Source organism: Biomphalaria glabrata, chromosome 2 (assembly GCF_947242115.1).
Source record: "Biomphalaria glabrata chromosome 2, xgBioGlab47.1, whole genome shotgun sequence".
Taxonomy (NCBI): domain Eukaryota; kingdom Metazoa; phylum Mollusca; class Gastropoda; family Planorbidae; genus Biomphalaria; species Biomphalaria glabrata.
Genome location: NC_074712.1, coordinates 22,627,098 through 22,644,348, shown reverse-complemented (window position 1 = coordinate 22,644,348; position 17,251 = coordinate 22,627,098). Strand labels below are relative to the sequence as shown.

Genomic DNA, 17,251 nt, shown 5'->3' with positions numbered 1-17,251 from the left:
TATGTATAGGAGACTACAGCAGCAAGTTTTATTTACAGATATGTATAGGAGACTACAGCAGCAAGTTTTATTTACAGATATGTATAGGAGACTACAGCAGCAAGTTTTATTTACAGATATGTATAGGAGACTACAGCAGCAAGTTTTATTTACAGATATGTATAGGAGACTACAGCAGCAAGTTTTATTTACAGATATGTATAGGAGACTACAGCAGCAAAGTTTATTTACAGATATGTATAGGAGACTACAGCAGCAAGTTTTATTTACAGATATGTATAGGAGACTACAGCAGCAAGTTTTATTTACAGATATGTATAGGAGACTACAGCAGCAAGTTTTATTTACAGATATGTATAGGAGACTACAGCAGCAAGTTTTATTTACAGATATGTATAGGAGACTACAGCAGCAAAGTTTATTTACAGATATGTATAGGAGACTACAGCAGCAAGTTTTATTTACAGATATGTATAGGAGACTACAGCAGCAAGTTTTATTTACAGATATGTATAGGAGACTACAGCAGCAAGTTTTATTTACAGATATGTATAGGAGACTACAGCAGCAAGTTTTATTTACAGATATGTATAGGAGACTACAGCAGCAAGTTTTATTTACAGATATGTATAGGAGACTACAGCAGCAAGTTTTATTTACAGATATGTATAGGAGACTACAGCAGCAAGTTTTATTTACAGATATGTATAGGAGACTACAGCAGCAAGTTTTATTTACAGATATGTATAGGAGACTACAGCAGCAAGTTTTATTTACAGATATGTATAGGAGACTACAGCAGCAAGTTTTATTTACAGATATGTATAGGAGACTACAGCAGCATCATATTGGAAGCTAAGCGTTTTACCACTCAGCCACTTGGCCTCCAAAAGAGAGACTGATGGAAAGAGAAAGGACAGAAAGAGAAACAGAGAATAATAAGAAGTGCAAAGAGACTGACTAAAAAAAGGTATCTTGAAAGAGACACACAGACAAACAAAGAGAGTGGGAGAGAGAGAGAGAATGAAAGAGAGAGAGATAGAAAGACGCCAAAAAAAAGACAAAGATGTAATTTGGTTCTACTCTTAACACAGAACATTTCTATGTCTGGATAAAATACTATAATGTAAAATACTAGCATGTAAAATACTAGCATGTAAAATACTAGTATGTAAAATAATAACATTTAAAATACTAACATTTAAAATAATAACATTTAAAATACTAACATGTACAATACTAACATGTAAAATACTAACATGTAAAATACTAACATTTAAAATACTAACATGGAAAGTATTAACATTTAAAATACTAACATGTAAAATAATAATATGTAAAATACTAACATGTAAAATATTAACTTGTAAAAAATATTTTTCATATTTAATAATTAGAAATGTAAAAAAAAAAAATAGCATGTAAAATACTAGCATGTACAATACTAACATGTAAAATACTAACATGAAAATTACTAGCATGTAAAATAATAACATGCGAAATACTAGCATGCAAAATACTATCATGTAAAATAATAACATGTAAAATAATAACATGTAAACTAATAACATGTAAAATACTAGCATGTACAATTTAGCATGTAAAATACTAACATTTAAAATACTAACATTTTAAATACTAACATGAAAAATATTAACATTCAAAATACTAACATATAAAATACTAATATGTAAAATACTAACATGTAAAAAATTAACTTGTAAAAAAAAATTCATACTTAATAATTACAAATAGATATGAAAGTTCTCAAATGTAGGTTTCGTCTAGGATAGTTATCCGATAAACAGTTAAACTAGTGGGTTTCATTTCATATCCCCTGGATAGTATCTTATGTTATCATTCTTCACATCTAAATATCTAAATATCAAAATATTTGCTTTAATACAATAATACTAATTTACAAAATTAAAAAAAATATATTTTGTGTTTCATACAAACTCAGAGACGGCCTCAAACGGGTATCATTAAAAGAAGTTCTTCCTTTTGGCTAAGTGTCTTGTGGGTCTTTGACTGGACCCTCTCTATAGCCACTAGCAAGACGCATTATTTTAAAAAGTTCTTCTTACCGCCTGGTATACCTATTTTTTATTCCAAAGTCTAACAATTCTTCCATCTTGTCTTTGGGTGTCGTGTCCGAGCCATCGTAGTCTTCTCAGTGTCCAAAGATGCTGCGTGTATGGCCAGTTTGAAAACGTTCTTTGGAGAAACAAAGACATGCACATTATGAGCCACAGGGAGCGCAAGGAAACATTGTTTAATTCATGCTCTTGGTGATTCTATGTTGACTAGCTCTTGGAAACATTGTTTAATTCATGCTCTTGGTGATTCTATGTTGACTAGCTCTTGGAAACATTGTTTAATTCATGCTCTTGGTGATTCTATGTTGACTAGCTCTTGGAAACATTGTTTAATTCATGCTCTTGGTGATTCTATGTTGACTAGCTCTTGCTATCGTTAAGAAGAGTTCACTACACAGGCGTTGTAGATTAGCATTTTGTTTGCCATGGACAGTTTAGTATTTTCCCAGACATGGTTAAAGAGGTGTTCTAACAGTAGCAACATCAAAGTAATAAAAAAGCCACTGACCTTAGACCAGCAGGTGTGTACCACTCACTCAAGTCATAAGGTAGCATGATCATCATTGATCGTGTTAAGGAATTGAGAGCAGCCATTGAAAAGCAGCCAGAGGAGTTGGAAATCCTGCAAAAACCATTCAGGGGGGAAAGCAAAACTTGCTGAAGCCACTCCCCAAACTTCTAAGATTGTGTTGAGTCTCCCCTGGATTTAAAAGATGCAGCAAATTGTTGCCAGTCGTAAGATTTAAGGTATTATTAGTCAAAATGCGGGGAAAAAGTAAAAGTTGATAAACATCTTTATTTTGAGACTTTTAACATCTCTTTTGTAGAGACCTTTTTGTAGAGACCCCTTGGATGTAGCACCGACTGCCCCGCCTTAAATCTTGCCCTGCGTAGCGCCCTCGCCCTCGATGGAAACGCCTCAGAAGTGAATCATGGGATAGAATAACACAAGAAAACGAATATATATATTAATTAAATGATTTAAACATTCATTTAACCATTTATTTAACCATTCATTTAACTATTCATTTAACCATTCATTTAACCATTTATTTAACCATTCATTTAACCATTCATTTAACCATTCATTTAACCGTTCATTTAACTATTCATTTAAACATTCATTTAACCATTCATTTAAACATTCATTTAACCATTCATTTAACCATTCATTTAACCATTCATTTAAACATTCATTTAACCATTCATTTAACCATTCATTTAACTATTCATTTAAACATTCATTTAACCATTCATTTAAACATTCATTTAACCATTCATTTAAACATTCATTTAACCATTCATTTAAACATTCATTTAAACATTCATTTAACCATTCATTTAAACATTCATTTAAACATTCATTTAACCATTCATTTAAACATTCATTTAACCATTCATTTAACCATTCATTTAAACATATTAAACTTTACAACAGTCACATTTAAGAGTCCTACAGCATAATCTTCCATTCAATCAAAATGTAAAGAAGTTCTGGTCAACAAGATTGACATCGACAGTTGCGGTGTTTCATGTACAGCTGAACAAACCACGTGACTGTCAAACTGAAGATGATACGATGTAGAAATGTTTCTTCTGGTTTTAACTAAAAAGAAACTTGGAAACCTCTCATTCATACCCTAACCTTGAAATATCTAACCTATAACCTAACCTTGAAACATCTAACCTATAACCTAACCTTGAAACATCTAACCTGTAACCTAACCTTGAAACATCTAACCTGTAACCTAACCTTGAAACATCTAATAGATACCCTTGTCTTAAAACATCTTCCACATACCATAACTTTGAATTATCTAACACATACCCTAAAATTGAAACTTCTGACAGATACCCTAACTTTGAAACATCTGACAGATATCCTACCCTGAATCCTCTCAATGATTTTGTAAATTGAAAAACATTCCTACATGTGATTAGACATAAAGGCTAAGAACATGTTATAGAGTATGAAAAGACTCTTCCCAAAAATCTCAAAGTACTAATTAAACAAAACAAATAAAGACCGGTAGTAAGACATGTAGCAATGAGATGATACCAAGCTATAGCACGACTTCTTTCTTTGAATTGTTTCCTATCAGAGAATTGCGTTGGTCTCAATGGGTCAGATCTCCAGAGGATGTCTTCAGACACACTCATCATTGGACCAGTCAAGATGATGTCAAAACAAACGCAAAATATGTAAAAAAAAAAATATGTGACGAGTATTATTTATAAATGAGTAGAACCAATAATAATAACATAAAACATGACATAGCAAATGCATTCATACAAGTCAAATTTAACCAAATAATACTTTTAAAAACAAAGATTATATTGAGTGAAATGGCATGTACTTAATTTCTTAGACAAACAATAATAAGTTCGTGCGATTAGAAATATTTTTTATTCATGGTTTTCGTTTAGCGTAATCTTAATGCTTATAACGTGTTAGGGTCCATTAGGGTCCATTCCCTTTTGTAGACCAGTTGGGGGCGGGGAAGGCGAGGGATATCAAATGGAAAGTTTCTATGAAGCTTTTCAAAAGCTGTTTTAAAAAATAAAGGGGTCGCGAGGCCCTATAATGGAAGGCTGACGCGTTATTACAAGTAATTCTAAAAATAGAATGTTTTATGGTCTAAAACAGTCTATAATACTTCAGCGAAGGCCATAATTTTCTAGACAAGGCTTATTTCCCCTATTTTGTACATTCCTGGATAAAATAAAATAAATTAATCACCACAAAATGATTTTAAAATTTGTTAATTATTTTTATTGATTCATGTGTTGTCATCGACAATGAATAATGGGCAAAGTTTCAACTTGATGCGAGAATAGAAAAAAAGGCAGAAATAAAGTGTGCAAGGTTTCACCTAGACAGATACATTAAGTATCGCTTTGACATACCTGGGTTTAATTGCAAAACTTAAATTTCAACACAGAAAAAAATAGATTTCAAAATTGTGTACAACAAATTTATTTTTTATAATCAAACTCAAAATAGTATACTATAAAAGTCACTAGCATTTCCCACAGGTAACAACCGTTGATTTTGTCCCAGGCTTTATAGTGTGTACTTTGTCATGGATCTTTCACATGTTTCTCTTCCTTATAACAATATAATGGACCCCCATCCTTTTTTTCTTACTTACAACATGCCTCCCCATACATTCCTGTGGCCAGCTAATTCTAGTATCTTTTGCATTCAGTTGGTCCAGCCCGTGAATTCAAGTATCTCTTCTTACTCGCCGTCTCTCCTTCTTGACTACTATGGCTGGTCTTATTTACATTATAGGACTATAGGACTTCTTGGCTAATATGGCTGGTCTTATTTACATTATAGGACTATAGGACTTCTTGGCTAATATGGCTGGTCTTATTTATATTATAAGACTATAGGACTTCTTGGCTAATATGGCTGGTCTTATTTACATTATAGGACTATAGGACTTCTTGGCTGGTCTTATTTACATTATAAGACTATAGGACTTCTTGGCTAATATGGCTGGTCTTATTTACATTATAGGACTATAGGACTTCTTGGCTAATATGGCTGGTCTTATTTACATTATAGGACTATAGGACTTCTTGGCTAATATGGCTGGTCTTATTTACATTATAAGACTATAGGACTTCTTGGCTAATATGGCTGGTCTTATTTACATTATAGGACTATAGGACTTCTTGGCTAATATGGCTGGTCTTATTTACATTATAAGACTATAGGACTTCTTGGCTAATATGGCTGGTCTTATTTACATTATAGGACTATAGGACTTCTTGGCTGGTCTTATTTACATTATAAGACTATAGGACTTCTTGGCTAATATGGCTGGTCTTATTTACATTATAGGACTATAGGACTTCTTGGCTAATATGGCTGGTCTTATTTACATTATAGGACTATAGGACTTCTTGGCTAATATGGCTGGTCTTATTTACATTATAGGACTATAGGACTTCTTGGCTAATATGGCTGGTCTTATTTACATTATAGGACTATAGGACTTCTTGGCTAATATGGCTGGTCTTATTTACATTATAGGACTATAGGACTTCTTGGCTAATATGGCTGGTCTTATTTACATTATAAGACTATAGGACTTCTTGGCTAATATGGCTGGTCTTATTTACATTATAGGACTATAGGACTTCTTGGCTAATATGGCTGGTCTTATTTACATTATAGGACTATAGGACTTCTTGGCTAATATGGCTGGTCTTATTTACATTATAAGACTATATGACTTCTTGGCTAATATGGCTGGTCTTATTTACATTATAGGACTATAGGACTTCTTGGCTAATATGGCTAGTCTTATTTACATTATAAGACTATAGGACTTCTTGGCTAATATGGCTGGTCTAATTTACATTATAGGACTATAGGACTTCTTGGCTAATATGGCTGGTCTTATTTACATTATAAGACTATATGACTTCTTGGCTAATATGGCTGGTCTTATTTACATTATATGACTATAGGACTTCTTGGCTAATATGGCTGGTCTTATTTACATTATAAGACTATAGGACTTCTTGGCTAATATGGCTGGTCTTATTTACATTATAGGACTATAGGACTCTTCTTCTGCTTTTGATAAAAGATCTATGGACTTTCCCTACTTTCTTATTACATCCTTCAAATGCTTACATAAAACTTTTTTGGCCTGTGTATTCTAGTATATGTTACGTTTAATTAGAAGGGCCCGCTTTCAATCGCCCGCCCAAACACATTTCTGGCTACCACTCCCAAACACATTTCTGGCTACCACTCCCAAACACAATTGTTGCCGGAGAATTCAATTACCCATACCACGTATCCCCCCCCACACACACACACACCCTACGCCTTCGAAACTAGTCTCCATACAATAGGAGTATTCTTAGACTTTTCAGCTATTATCGAAATACTTGCAATACTCTCTGATGCTTTCAAACACTATCAATTTTTTATCAAGTTTTAAAAAATCATCTTAGGATCGAGTCTATAAATTCCGTTTCAACTTTTATGTAGACAGAATTATTCAAATGGAATTGTGGGGAAAACGTTACGTTAAACAAAATATTAAAGAAATAAAATACATTTTCTGGGGCTTGAACCCCTGAGCATACGATGTCAAGGTTGAAGCTTTACTGACTAAGCTAACCGAGTGTTATTCATATCAGAAGAACTTACGCAGAAAAGTAAAGTGCGTACAAAATGAGGTCTACTATTGTATGTACATAGACATCAAGAAATATAGACTCGCCGATTAAAGAGTTTTATGAAACGAAAATTTGTGACTCGCAATTTTGTGTACTTTATTATACAGCATTTATGAGCAGTATAAAAGTTAAGTATTCATATCTATTTCAGCCATAACCTATATAAGTATTACAATATTTTCACTAGTGTTGTTTTTAAATCTCTAAGACGGAAGATCATGCCATTTTCTCATAATTCGGAAATCCGAATACAATAGATATACATGTTTTCAAGTTACATGAAGTTACTTCCTTCGGCCAGTCTCTATTTCTTGATGTGTATGTGTATGTATCACTATGTCTAGTCTATCAACAAAACGAAGTTGAGATCTAGATTAATACGCCTTATATTTTATGTGAGAATTTGGTGCATTTGTAGTTTTAGATCTATACTACATGTCCACTAGATCTAATCTTTTATTTTAACAAGAGAGGTATAATAGAATAGTACTTCAGGTGCAAAGGACTTCTTGTCTAGATCTACATGGTTAAAAAAGAGTAAATGTGTAGAATTAAAAATAAGCCGATAAGTTAGAGCGAATAGAAAGTATTAATTGTGTATTATTTAGTGTTTACAAACATATTAGGTCGAAATTGCGAATAATGAATCGTATAGGCCTATAGTAAATTTAGCCACTGCGGGTTCGATCATGAAATATATTACTTGTCCTAGATTCAAGGTAAGAGACCATAGGTTGAATGTACGTATTTTGTCGTCCCCCTAAGAGTGTGAGAATTAGTGACAGGGGAGTCAGTGAATCAGTCAGGGCCCTTCTAAATAGAATATAGATTGCATTGCGGCACTTATCAATCCAAAGTAATTCCTAAGACTAAGACTGCTTTATTGATCCTTACCGTTTCTCATATAAAGACAACACAACAGAAAAATAAACATAAATGTCATTATTTTATTGTTGTGCAAGTTTGTTTTGGATATAAAATAAAATGTTTTCATTAGTTAGAACTGACAGTTAAATCAACTTATAATTTTAAATGGACTCAGTCACGAGTTGTTTTACAAGTGAAACGGTGCGGTGTTTAGAAGTATTGCTGCGACACTGGACCCATGTCTAAACACACTTGCCAACCCTTGATAAACTGGCCCCATGTCTATACACACTTACCAACTCTTGCTAAACTGGCCCCATGTCTATACACACTTGCCAACCCTTGCTAAACAGGCCCCATAACTAAACACACTTACCAACCCTTGCAAAACTGGCCCCATGTCTAAACACACTTGCCAACCCTTGCTAAACTGGCCCCATGTATATGCACACTTGTCAACCCTTGCTAAACTGGCCCCATGTCTATACACACTTGTCAACCCTTGCTAAACTGGCCCCATGTCTATACACACTTGTCAACCCTTGCTAAACTGGCCCCATGTCTATACACACTTGTCAACCCTTGCTAAACTGGCCCCATGTCTATACACACTTGCCAACCCTTGCTAAACTGGCCCCATGTCTATACACACTTGTCAACCCTTGCTAAACTGGCCCCATGTCTATACACACTTGTCAACCCTTGCTAAACTGGCCCCATGTCTATACACACTTGTCAACCCTTGCTAAACTGGCCCCATGTCTATACACACTTGCCAACTCTTGCTAAACTGGCCCCATGTCTATACACACTTGCCAACCCTTGCTAAACAGGCCCCATAACTAAACACACTTACCAACCCTTGCAAAACTGGCCCCATGTATAAACACACTTGCCAACCCTTGCTAAACTGGCCCCATGTATATGCACACTTGTCAACCTTTGCTAAACTGGCCCCATGTCAATACACAATTGTCAACCCTTGCTAAACTGGCCCCATGTCTATACACACTTGTCAACCCTTGCTAAACTGGCCCCAGGTTTATACACACTTGTCAACCCTTGCTAAACTGGCCCCATGTCTATACACACTTGTCAACCCTTGCTAAACTGGCCCCATGTCTATACACACTTGTCAACCCTTGCTAAACTGGCCCCATGTCTATACACACTTGCCAACCCTTGCTAAACTGGCCCCATGTCTAAACACACTTGCCAACCCTTGCCAGTATGTGTAGAGACAGACACAACACGACGACGCCCACCAGTACACTTTGTTTTTCTTTAAAGAGAAAACGATTACAATAAATCAACAAGAAGGAGAGGGCAGGTGCCTAACACAACAAGAAGGAGAGGCCAGGTGCCTAACACAACAAGAAGAAGAGAAGTTCTGCCTAACACAACAAGAAGGAGAGGGCAGGTGCATAACACAACAAGAAGAAGAGAAGTTCTCCCTAACACAACAAGAAGAAGAGAAGTTCTGCCTAACACATCAAGAAGAAGAGAAGTTCTGCCTAACACAACAAGAAGAAGAGAAGTTCTGCCTAACACAACAAGAAGAAGAGAAGTTATGCCTAACACAACAAGAAGAAGAGAAGTTCTGCCTAACACAACAAGAAGAAGAGAAGTTCTGCCTAACACAACAAGAAGAAGAGAAGTTCTGCCTAACACAACAAGAAGAAGAGAAGTTCTCCCTAACACAACAAGAAGAAGAGAAGTTCTGCCTAACACAACAAGAAGAAGAGACGTTCTGCCTAACACAACAAGAAGAAGAGAAGTTCTGCCTAACACAACAAGAAGATGAGAAGTTCTGCCTAACACAACAAGAAGGATAGAAGTTCTGCCTAACACAACAAGAAGGAGAGAAGTTCTGCCTAACACAACAACAAGAAGAGAAGTTCTGCCTAACACAACAAGAAGAAGAGAAGTTCTACCTAACACAACAAGAAGATGAGAAGTTCTGCCTAACACAACAAGAAGGAGAGAAGTTCTGCCTAACACAACAAGAAGAAGAGAAGTTCTGCCTAACACAACAAGAAGATGAGAAGTTCTGCCTAACACAACAAGAAGGAGAGAAGTTCTGCCTAACACAACAAGAAGAAGAGAAGTTCTGCCTAACACAACAAGAAGATGAGAAGTTCTGCCTAACACAACAAGAAGGAGAGAAGTTCTGCCTAACACAACAAGAAGATGAGAAGTTCTGCCTAACACAACAAGAAGATGAGAAGTTCTGCCTAACACAACAAGAAGGAGAGAAGTTCTGCCTAACACAACAACAAGAAGAGAAGTTCTGCCTAACACAACTACGAGAGCGGTGATGCCTAACACAACAAGAAGAAGAGAAGTTCTGCCTAACACAACAAGAAGATGAGAAGTTCTGCCTAACACAACAAGAAGGAGAGAAGTTCTGCCTAACACAACAACAAGAAGAGAAGTTCTGCCTAACACAACTACGAGAGCGGTGATGCCTAACACAACAAGAAGAAGAGAAGTTCTCCCTAACACAACTACGAGAGCGGTGATGCCTAACACAACAAGAAGAAGAGAAGTTCTGCCTAACACAACAACGAGAGCGGTGCTGCCTAAATCAACAAGAAGTAGAGGGATGCTGCCTAACTCAACAAGAAGGAGAGCGGTGCTGCCTAACTCAACAAGAAGGAGAGGGCTTGCTGCCTAACTCAACAAGAAGGAGAGCGGTGCTGCCTAACACAACAAGAAGGAGAGCGGTGCTGCCTAACTCAACAAGAAGGAGAGCGGTGGTGCCTAACACAACAAGAAGGAGAGCGGTGCTGCCTAACACAACAAGAAAGAGAGGGGTGCTGCCTAACACAACAAGAAGGAGAGGGCTTGTTGCCTAACTCAAGAAGAAGGAGATCGGTGCTACCTAACTCAACAAGAAGGAGAGCGGTGCTGCCTAACACAACAAGAAAGAGAGGGGTGCTGCCTAACACAACAAGAAGGAGAGCGGTGCTGCCTAACACAACAAGAAAGAGAAGGGTGCTGCCTAACACAACAAGAAGGAGAGCGGTGCTGCCTAACACAACAAGAAGGAGAGCGGTGCTGCCTAACACAACAAGAAAGAGAGGGGTGCTGCCTAGCACACAAGAAGGAGAGAAGTGCTAACACAACCAAAAAGTGTGCATGATTTAACAGGAGAGGACTTAAGTGTACGGTGCAGCCTGTGAAATGGACGCGGGCACTTAGTGGGGAAACAAATATAAAGAAAGGGGGAGGCGGTAGCCTGGAGACTGCTGGGGCGGACATGGCGTGTTTTTTTTCCATTCTTGAAGAATGTTAAATGATGGAAACATTAAAAAAAACTTTAAAAAAAAAAAAAAGGCAATTAAGGGTTACTTAGAAATCGATATTTTATCCAAATTAATAATAGATATTTTGTTTATTCTATATAGAAGGTTTTCATATTTAAAGAAGCCAGAGTAGTCTGCTCTTTGTTTCCACTCGAAGCTTAGGGATTCCGTTAGCGTTATTTAAGTGATTAAAAATAAAGAGAAGCCAATGAGGAGAAATGTGTTGGCACTTAAAGGAAACCGTAAGACAACAAACAATTGTAGGATGAGGATTGGAAACCTGAAGAACATAGACAGCCTACTCTGAAAAACACAGACAGCCTAACCTGAAGAACATATACAGCCTACTCTGAAAAACACAGACAGCCTAACCTGAAGAACATAGACAGCCTACTCTGAAAAACACAGACAGCCTAACCTGAAGAACATAGACAGCCTACTCTGAAAAACACAGACAGCTTAACCTGAAGAATATATACAGCCTACTCTGAAAAACACAGACAGCTTAACCTGAAGAACATAGACAGTCTAACCTGAAGAACATAGACAACATAATCTGAAGAACATATTCTCCACGTGACTTGTTCTATTTACTGGTTCACTAAAAGAACAAATTATTCACTACATTTTTTGTGGACTTTTCAGTACGGCATGAGTGTTGAGTGGTGAAGCTTGGCTTTCAAATTGAGAGCTCCCAGATTAGAATCTCGGTGAAGACGAGTATTTTTAATTTCATTATTTTAAGTCCACCCCTTAGTCCAGCCAACTCTAATGGGTACCTGACTTGAGTTGGGGAAAGTAAAGGCAGTTGGCTGTTGTGCTGGCCACACGACAACCTGCTCTAATGGGTACCTGACTTTAGTTGGGGGAAAGTAAAGGCAGTTGGTCGTTGTGCTGGCCACATGACACCCTGCACTAATGGGTACGTGACTTTAGTTGGGGGAAAGTAAAGGCAGTTGGTCGTTGTGCTGGCCACATGACACCCTGCACTAATGGGTACCTGACTTGAGTTGGGGGAAAGTAAAGGCAGTTGGCTGTTGTGCTGGCCACAAGACACCCTGATCTAATGGGTACCTGACTTGAGTTGGGGAAAGTAAAGGCGGTTGGTCATTGTGCTGGCCACATGACACCCTGTTTGTTAAACAGATGACCTTTACATCATTTGCCCCATAGATCGCAAGGTCTTAAAGAGGGTACTTTACTTTTAATTTTACTCTGTAAACTGACCATTGAACAAATTCTTTCTTTAATGTCCGAGGATGCTGACTATTAAACCGACCTTTTTCTTTAATGGCCAAGTCTCCGAAGGTGACCCAACTTGATCAAAGTGGAGATAATTCTAGCGAGAGCTGTGGGGGGGAGCATATAAAAGCCAGAAATGAAAACACCCAAGAGATGGTTCCCCTGACAAGATTGATGGATTCTCCTATTGGAAGAGACGAGAGAGATTTAAGTCTAGGCCCGTACAGTCCACTATTTCATTAGTTCCACACTGGCGCTGAAATAGCCGATAGGGACAGGGGAATTAAGGTCATAGTTTTGAAATGAAATCCTTCACTTTAGCTTAGTAATCATAGCAACACGGACCAATATGCGTCTAATGAAGAGTGCTTATCATTTCTTGTCCATTTTGATGATTTTGACAATTTTGTATACGGCGTGTATTTGGACGGTATAGACGTGACAGCTGATGTAGAGGTCTTCATCTGCCTCTATCAAAAAAAATTCTTAACAAGTGGATTGTAGGGCCAGCACAATGTGCGCTGGAAATTATGTGTTGACTTTGACTTGTTCAATCAATTGTGCAAGATTTGAAACACTGATCATGACAGGTCTTAAGGCTGAAATCTTTCGCTTGCATGTGTAGTAAAGACTTTTTTATCGCAAGATAAAAGCCTAGTTCTTCAAGCCATTTAAAAGCCTAGTTCTCCAAGCCATTAAAAAGCCTAGTTCTCCAAGCCATTAAAAAGCCTAGTTCTCCAAGCCTTTTAAAAGCCTAGTTCTCCAAAACATTTAAAAGCCTAGTTCTCCAAGCCTTTTAAAAGCCTAGTTCTCCAAAACATTTAAAAGCCTAGTTCTCCACGCCTTTTAAAAGCCTAGTTCTCCAAGCCATTAAAAAGCCTAGTTCTCCAAGCCTTTTAAAAGCCTAGTTCTCCAAAACATTTAAAAGCCTAGTTCTCCACGCCTTTTAAAAGCCTAGTTCTCCAAGCCATTAAAAAGCCTAGTTCTCCAAGCCTTTTAAAAGCCTAGTTCTCCAAAACATTTAAAAGCCTAGTTCTCCACGCCTTTTAAAAGCCTAGTTCTCCAAGACATTTAAAACCCTAGTTCTCTATGCCATTTAAACGCCTAGTTCTCCAAGCCATTTAAAACCCTAGTTCTCTATGCCATTTAAACGCCTAGTTCTCCACGCCTTTTAAAAGCCTAGTTCTCTATGCCATTTAAACGCCTAGTGCTCCACGCCTTTTAAAAGCCTAGTTCTCTATGCCATTTAAACGCCTAGTTCTCCACGCCTTTTAAAAGTCTAGTTCTCTATGCCATTTAAACGCCTAGTTCTCCACGCCTTTTAAAAGCCTAGTTCTCCAAGCCATTTAAACGCCTAGTTCTCTATGCCTTTTAAAAGCCTAGTTCTCCAAGCCATTTAAACGCCTAGTTCTTAATTCCTTTTAAAAGCCTAGTTCTCTATGCCTTTTAAAAGCCTAGTTCTCTATGCCATTTAAACGCCTAGTTCTCCACGCCTTTTAAAAGCCTAGTTCTCCAAGCCATTTAAACGCCTAGTTCTCTATGCCTTTTAAAAGCCTAGTTCTCTATGCCATTTAAACGCCTAGTTCTCCACGCCTTTTAAAAGCCTAGTTCTCCAAGCCATTTAAACGCCTAGTTCTCTATGCCTTTTAAAAGCCTAGTTCTCTATGCCATTTAAACGTCTAGTGCTCCACGCCATTTAAACGCCTAGTTCTTAATTCCTTTTAAAAGCCTAGTTCTCTATGCCTTTTAAAAGTCTAGTTCTCTATGCCATTTAAACGCCTAGTTCTCCACGCCTTTTAAAAGCCTAGTTCTCCAAGCCATTTAAACGCCTAGTTCTCTATGACTTTTAAAAGCCTAGTTCTCCAAGCCATTTAAACGCCTAGTTCTTAATTCCTTTTAAAAGTCTAGTTCTCTATGCCTTTTAAAATCCTAGTTCTCTATGCCATTTAAACGCCTAGTTCCCTATGCCTTTTAAAAGCCTAGTTCTCCAAGCCATTTAAACGCCTAGTTCTCTATGCCTTTTAAAAGCCTAGTTCTCCAAGCCATTTAAACGCCTAGTTCTCTATGCCTTTTAAAAGCCTAGTTTTCTACAAAATTAAAAATCTTAATTCTGTACACGCATTAAAATTCTAGTTCTCTACAATCCACTTACACAATTTAAAGTCCTTTACATTCATTTTGTTTTCATTTTAAAAAAAATAGCTCTAGTAAATATGACGTGATAAAGAGCTAGAGATATTTTCTGTACTTTTCAACTATTCTAGACGATGTAAAAATATTTAGTTACTAGTTCTAAAATTCACCAATGTTGATATACTCATAGAGAGCATTAAAACCCAAAGAATGTCAATATCATAGATGACCCAAGCTTCTGTTCTATTTGGACCAGGTCTCTGAGTCTAGCCCTACATTCTACTGCGATAGGACGACCATGGTCTCTGAGTCTAGCCCTACATTCTACTGCGATAGGACGACCATGGTCTCTGAGTCTAGCCCTACATTCTACTGCGATAGGACGACCATGGTCTCTGAGTCTAGCCCTACATTCTACTGCGATAGGACGACCATGGTCTTTGAGTCTAGCCCTACATTCTACTGCGATAGGACGACCATGGTCTCTGAGTCTAGCCCTACATTCTACTGCGATAGAACGACCATGGTCTCTGAGTCTAGCCCTACATTCTACTGCGATAGAACGACCATGGTCTTTGAGTCTAGCCCTACATTCTACTGCGATAGAACGACCATGGTCTCTGAGTCTAGCCCTACATTCTACTGCGATAGGACGACCATGGTCTCTGAGTCTAGCCCTACATTCTACTGCGATAGGACGACCATGGTCTCTGAGTCTAGCCCTACATTCTACTGCGATAGGACGACCATGGTCTCTGAGTCTAGCCCTACATTCTACTGCGATAGGACGACCATGGTCTCTGAGTCTAGCCCTACATTCTACTGCGATAGGACGACCATGGTCTTTGAGTCTAGCCCTACATTCTACTGCGATAGGACGACCATAGTCTCTGAGTCTAGCCCTACATTCTACTGCGATAGGACGACCATGGTCTCTGAGTCTAGCCCTACATTCTACTGCGATAGGACGACCATGGTCTCTGAGTCTAGCCCTACATTCTACTGCAATAGAACGAGCATGGTCTTTGAGTCTAGCCCTACATTCTACTGCGATAGGACGAGCAAATTATTTTTATTAAATCTTCAGTACGTGATAAAACTTTAAAACGAACTAGTTTTGCAAGGAAAGAGAATGCTCCCAGAATGCCCTCATAATGCCCCCAGAATGCCTTCTCTATGGAGACTTTGTATCGATTTATGGCATGACATGCTTTTTAATTCAGACTGTATACCGAGCCTTGTGTTGGATATTTGGAATGGACATTTCATTATACTTTTCAAATTTTAAATCAGGTTGAAGTATTACAGCTTAGATCTCGACTAGAATAATATAGAGCTTTAACCAAATGTTTGACTATAACTTGAAACGTAGATCTATATGTATTTTATTCAAATTGTGATGCGTCTAGTTTACTTATCATTCAATAATAATAATAATATTAATCTTTTTTACCAGTTAGAACATTTTTTGCTACAATTATAAATTACAAAAAGCACTACATAATGAGAGCCAACAATGTGTACGATAGCACTGAACTAAACGTTTAGTCTCCAGTTTCTCTTCAACATTACATGTGTAATTGACAATTGTAGGTTCTCTTATGTCTGCATGTTTTATTACTGTTGTTTTTTCTCTTGTAATGAAATAATAAGACGACACACTTCGAGCCGACAAAATAAATGAGATTTCAGAAGATAACGTGGCTAAATGGACCCAGCTGTAACCTACATTGTCACAAAGAACGTAACTAAACCCTGCCAGGGGTCTTAAATACATTATTGAAAGGAAAAACTTTACATACATACAAAAGCCGTCAGTATGAACAACTTTACATACATACAAAAGCCGTCAGTATGAACAAATTTTGATTTTGACATAAACTACTCTATATATCATGTATGCTTCAAACAGATTGAGATACTTTGTTGATATTCTTCCAATATGTATTCTATTAAAACAGACCAGTCTACGTGAGTATTTTGAAAAGCGAGTCACTTTCCTAACAATGTGTACAATCTGTACTAAGAAGTAGATTTAATTACAAAGAGACTGTAAAAGAGATTTCTGTGTCTAGCCAAGATCTACGTGACTGTATAGCTATTCAACCAAGCAATCAGAGAATGAAACTAGACAATGTCTGTAGACTGCCTCGAGTTGTAGCCAACAAAATCCTGCCATCGTCTGCTCAAGTGTAGCGTTGTTATACCTCTTGACCCTCATGAGAAATTGATCTATATAACTATTGTATGTATAACTATTAAAAGTAGAATCTAGTAGGATTTAACCTAACACTAAAGAGATCTCAGTATTTGGACTCCAATGGAGTCTTGACACTGAATCCACTCCTTTTCCTCCCCTGTTCTGATTGCACTGTTTCATGAAGCTCAAATTAG

The 17,251-nt window shown here is 37.2% G+C and overlaps 1 protein-coding gene across 1 annotated transcript; it reads left to right on the top strand.

The window, feature by feature from the left end:
• The first annotated feature begins 2,652 nt into the window (after window positions 1–2,652).
• LOC129924655 (involucrin-like) lies at window positions 2,653–10,009 on the top strand. The gene is made up of 3 exons (XM_056021124.1): window positions 2,653–2,711; window positions 3,951–4,008; window positions 9,413–10,009. Exons 1-3 carry the CDS (start codon window positions 2,653–2,655, stop codon window positions 10,007–10,009), a joined length of 714 nt encoding a protein of 237 aa, XP_055877099.1.
• The last annotated feature ends 7,242 nt before the right edge of the window (window positions 10,010–17,251 follow it).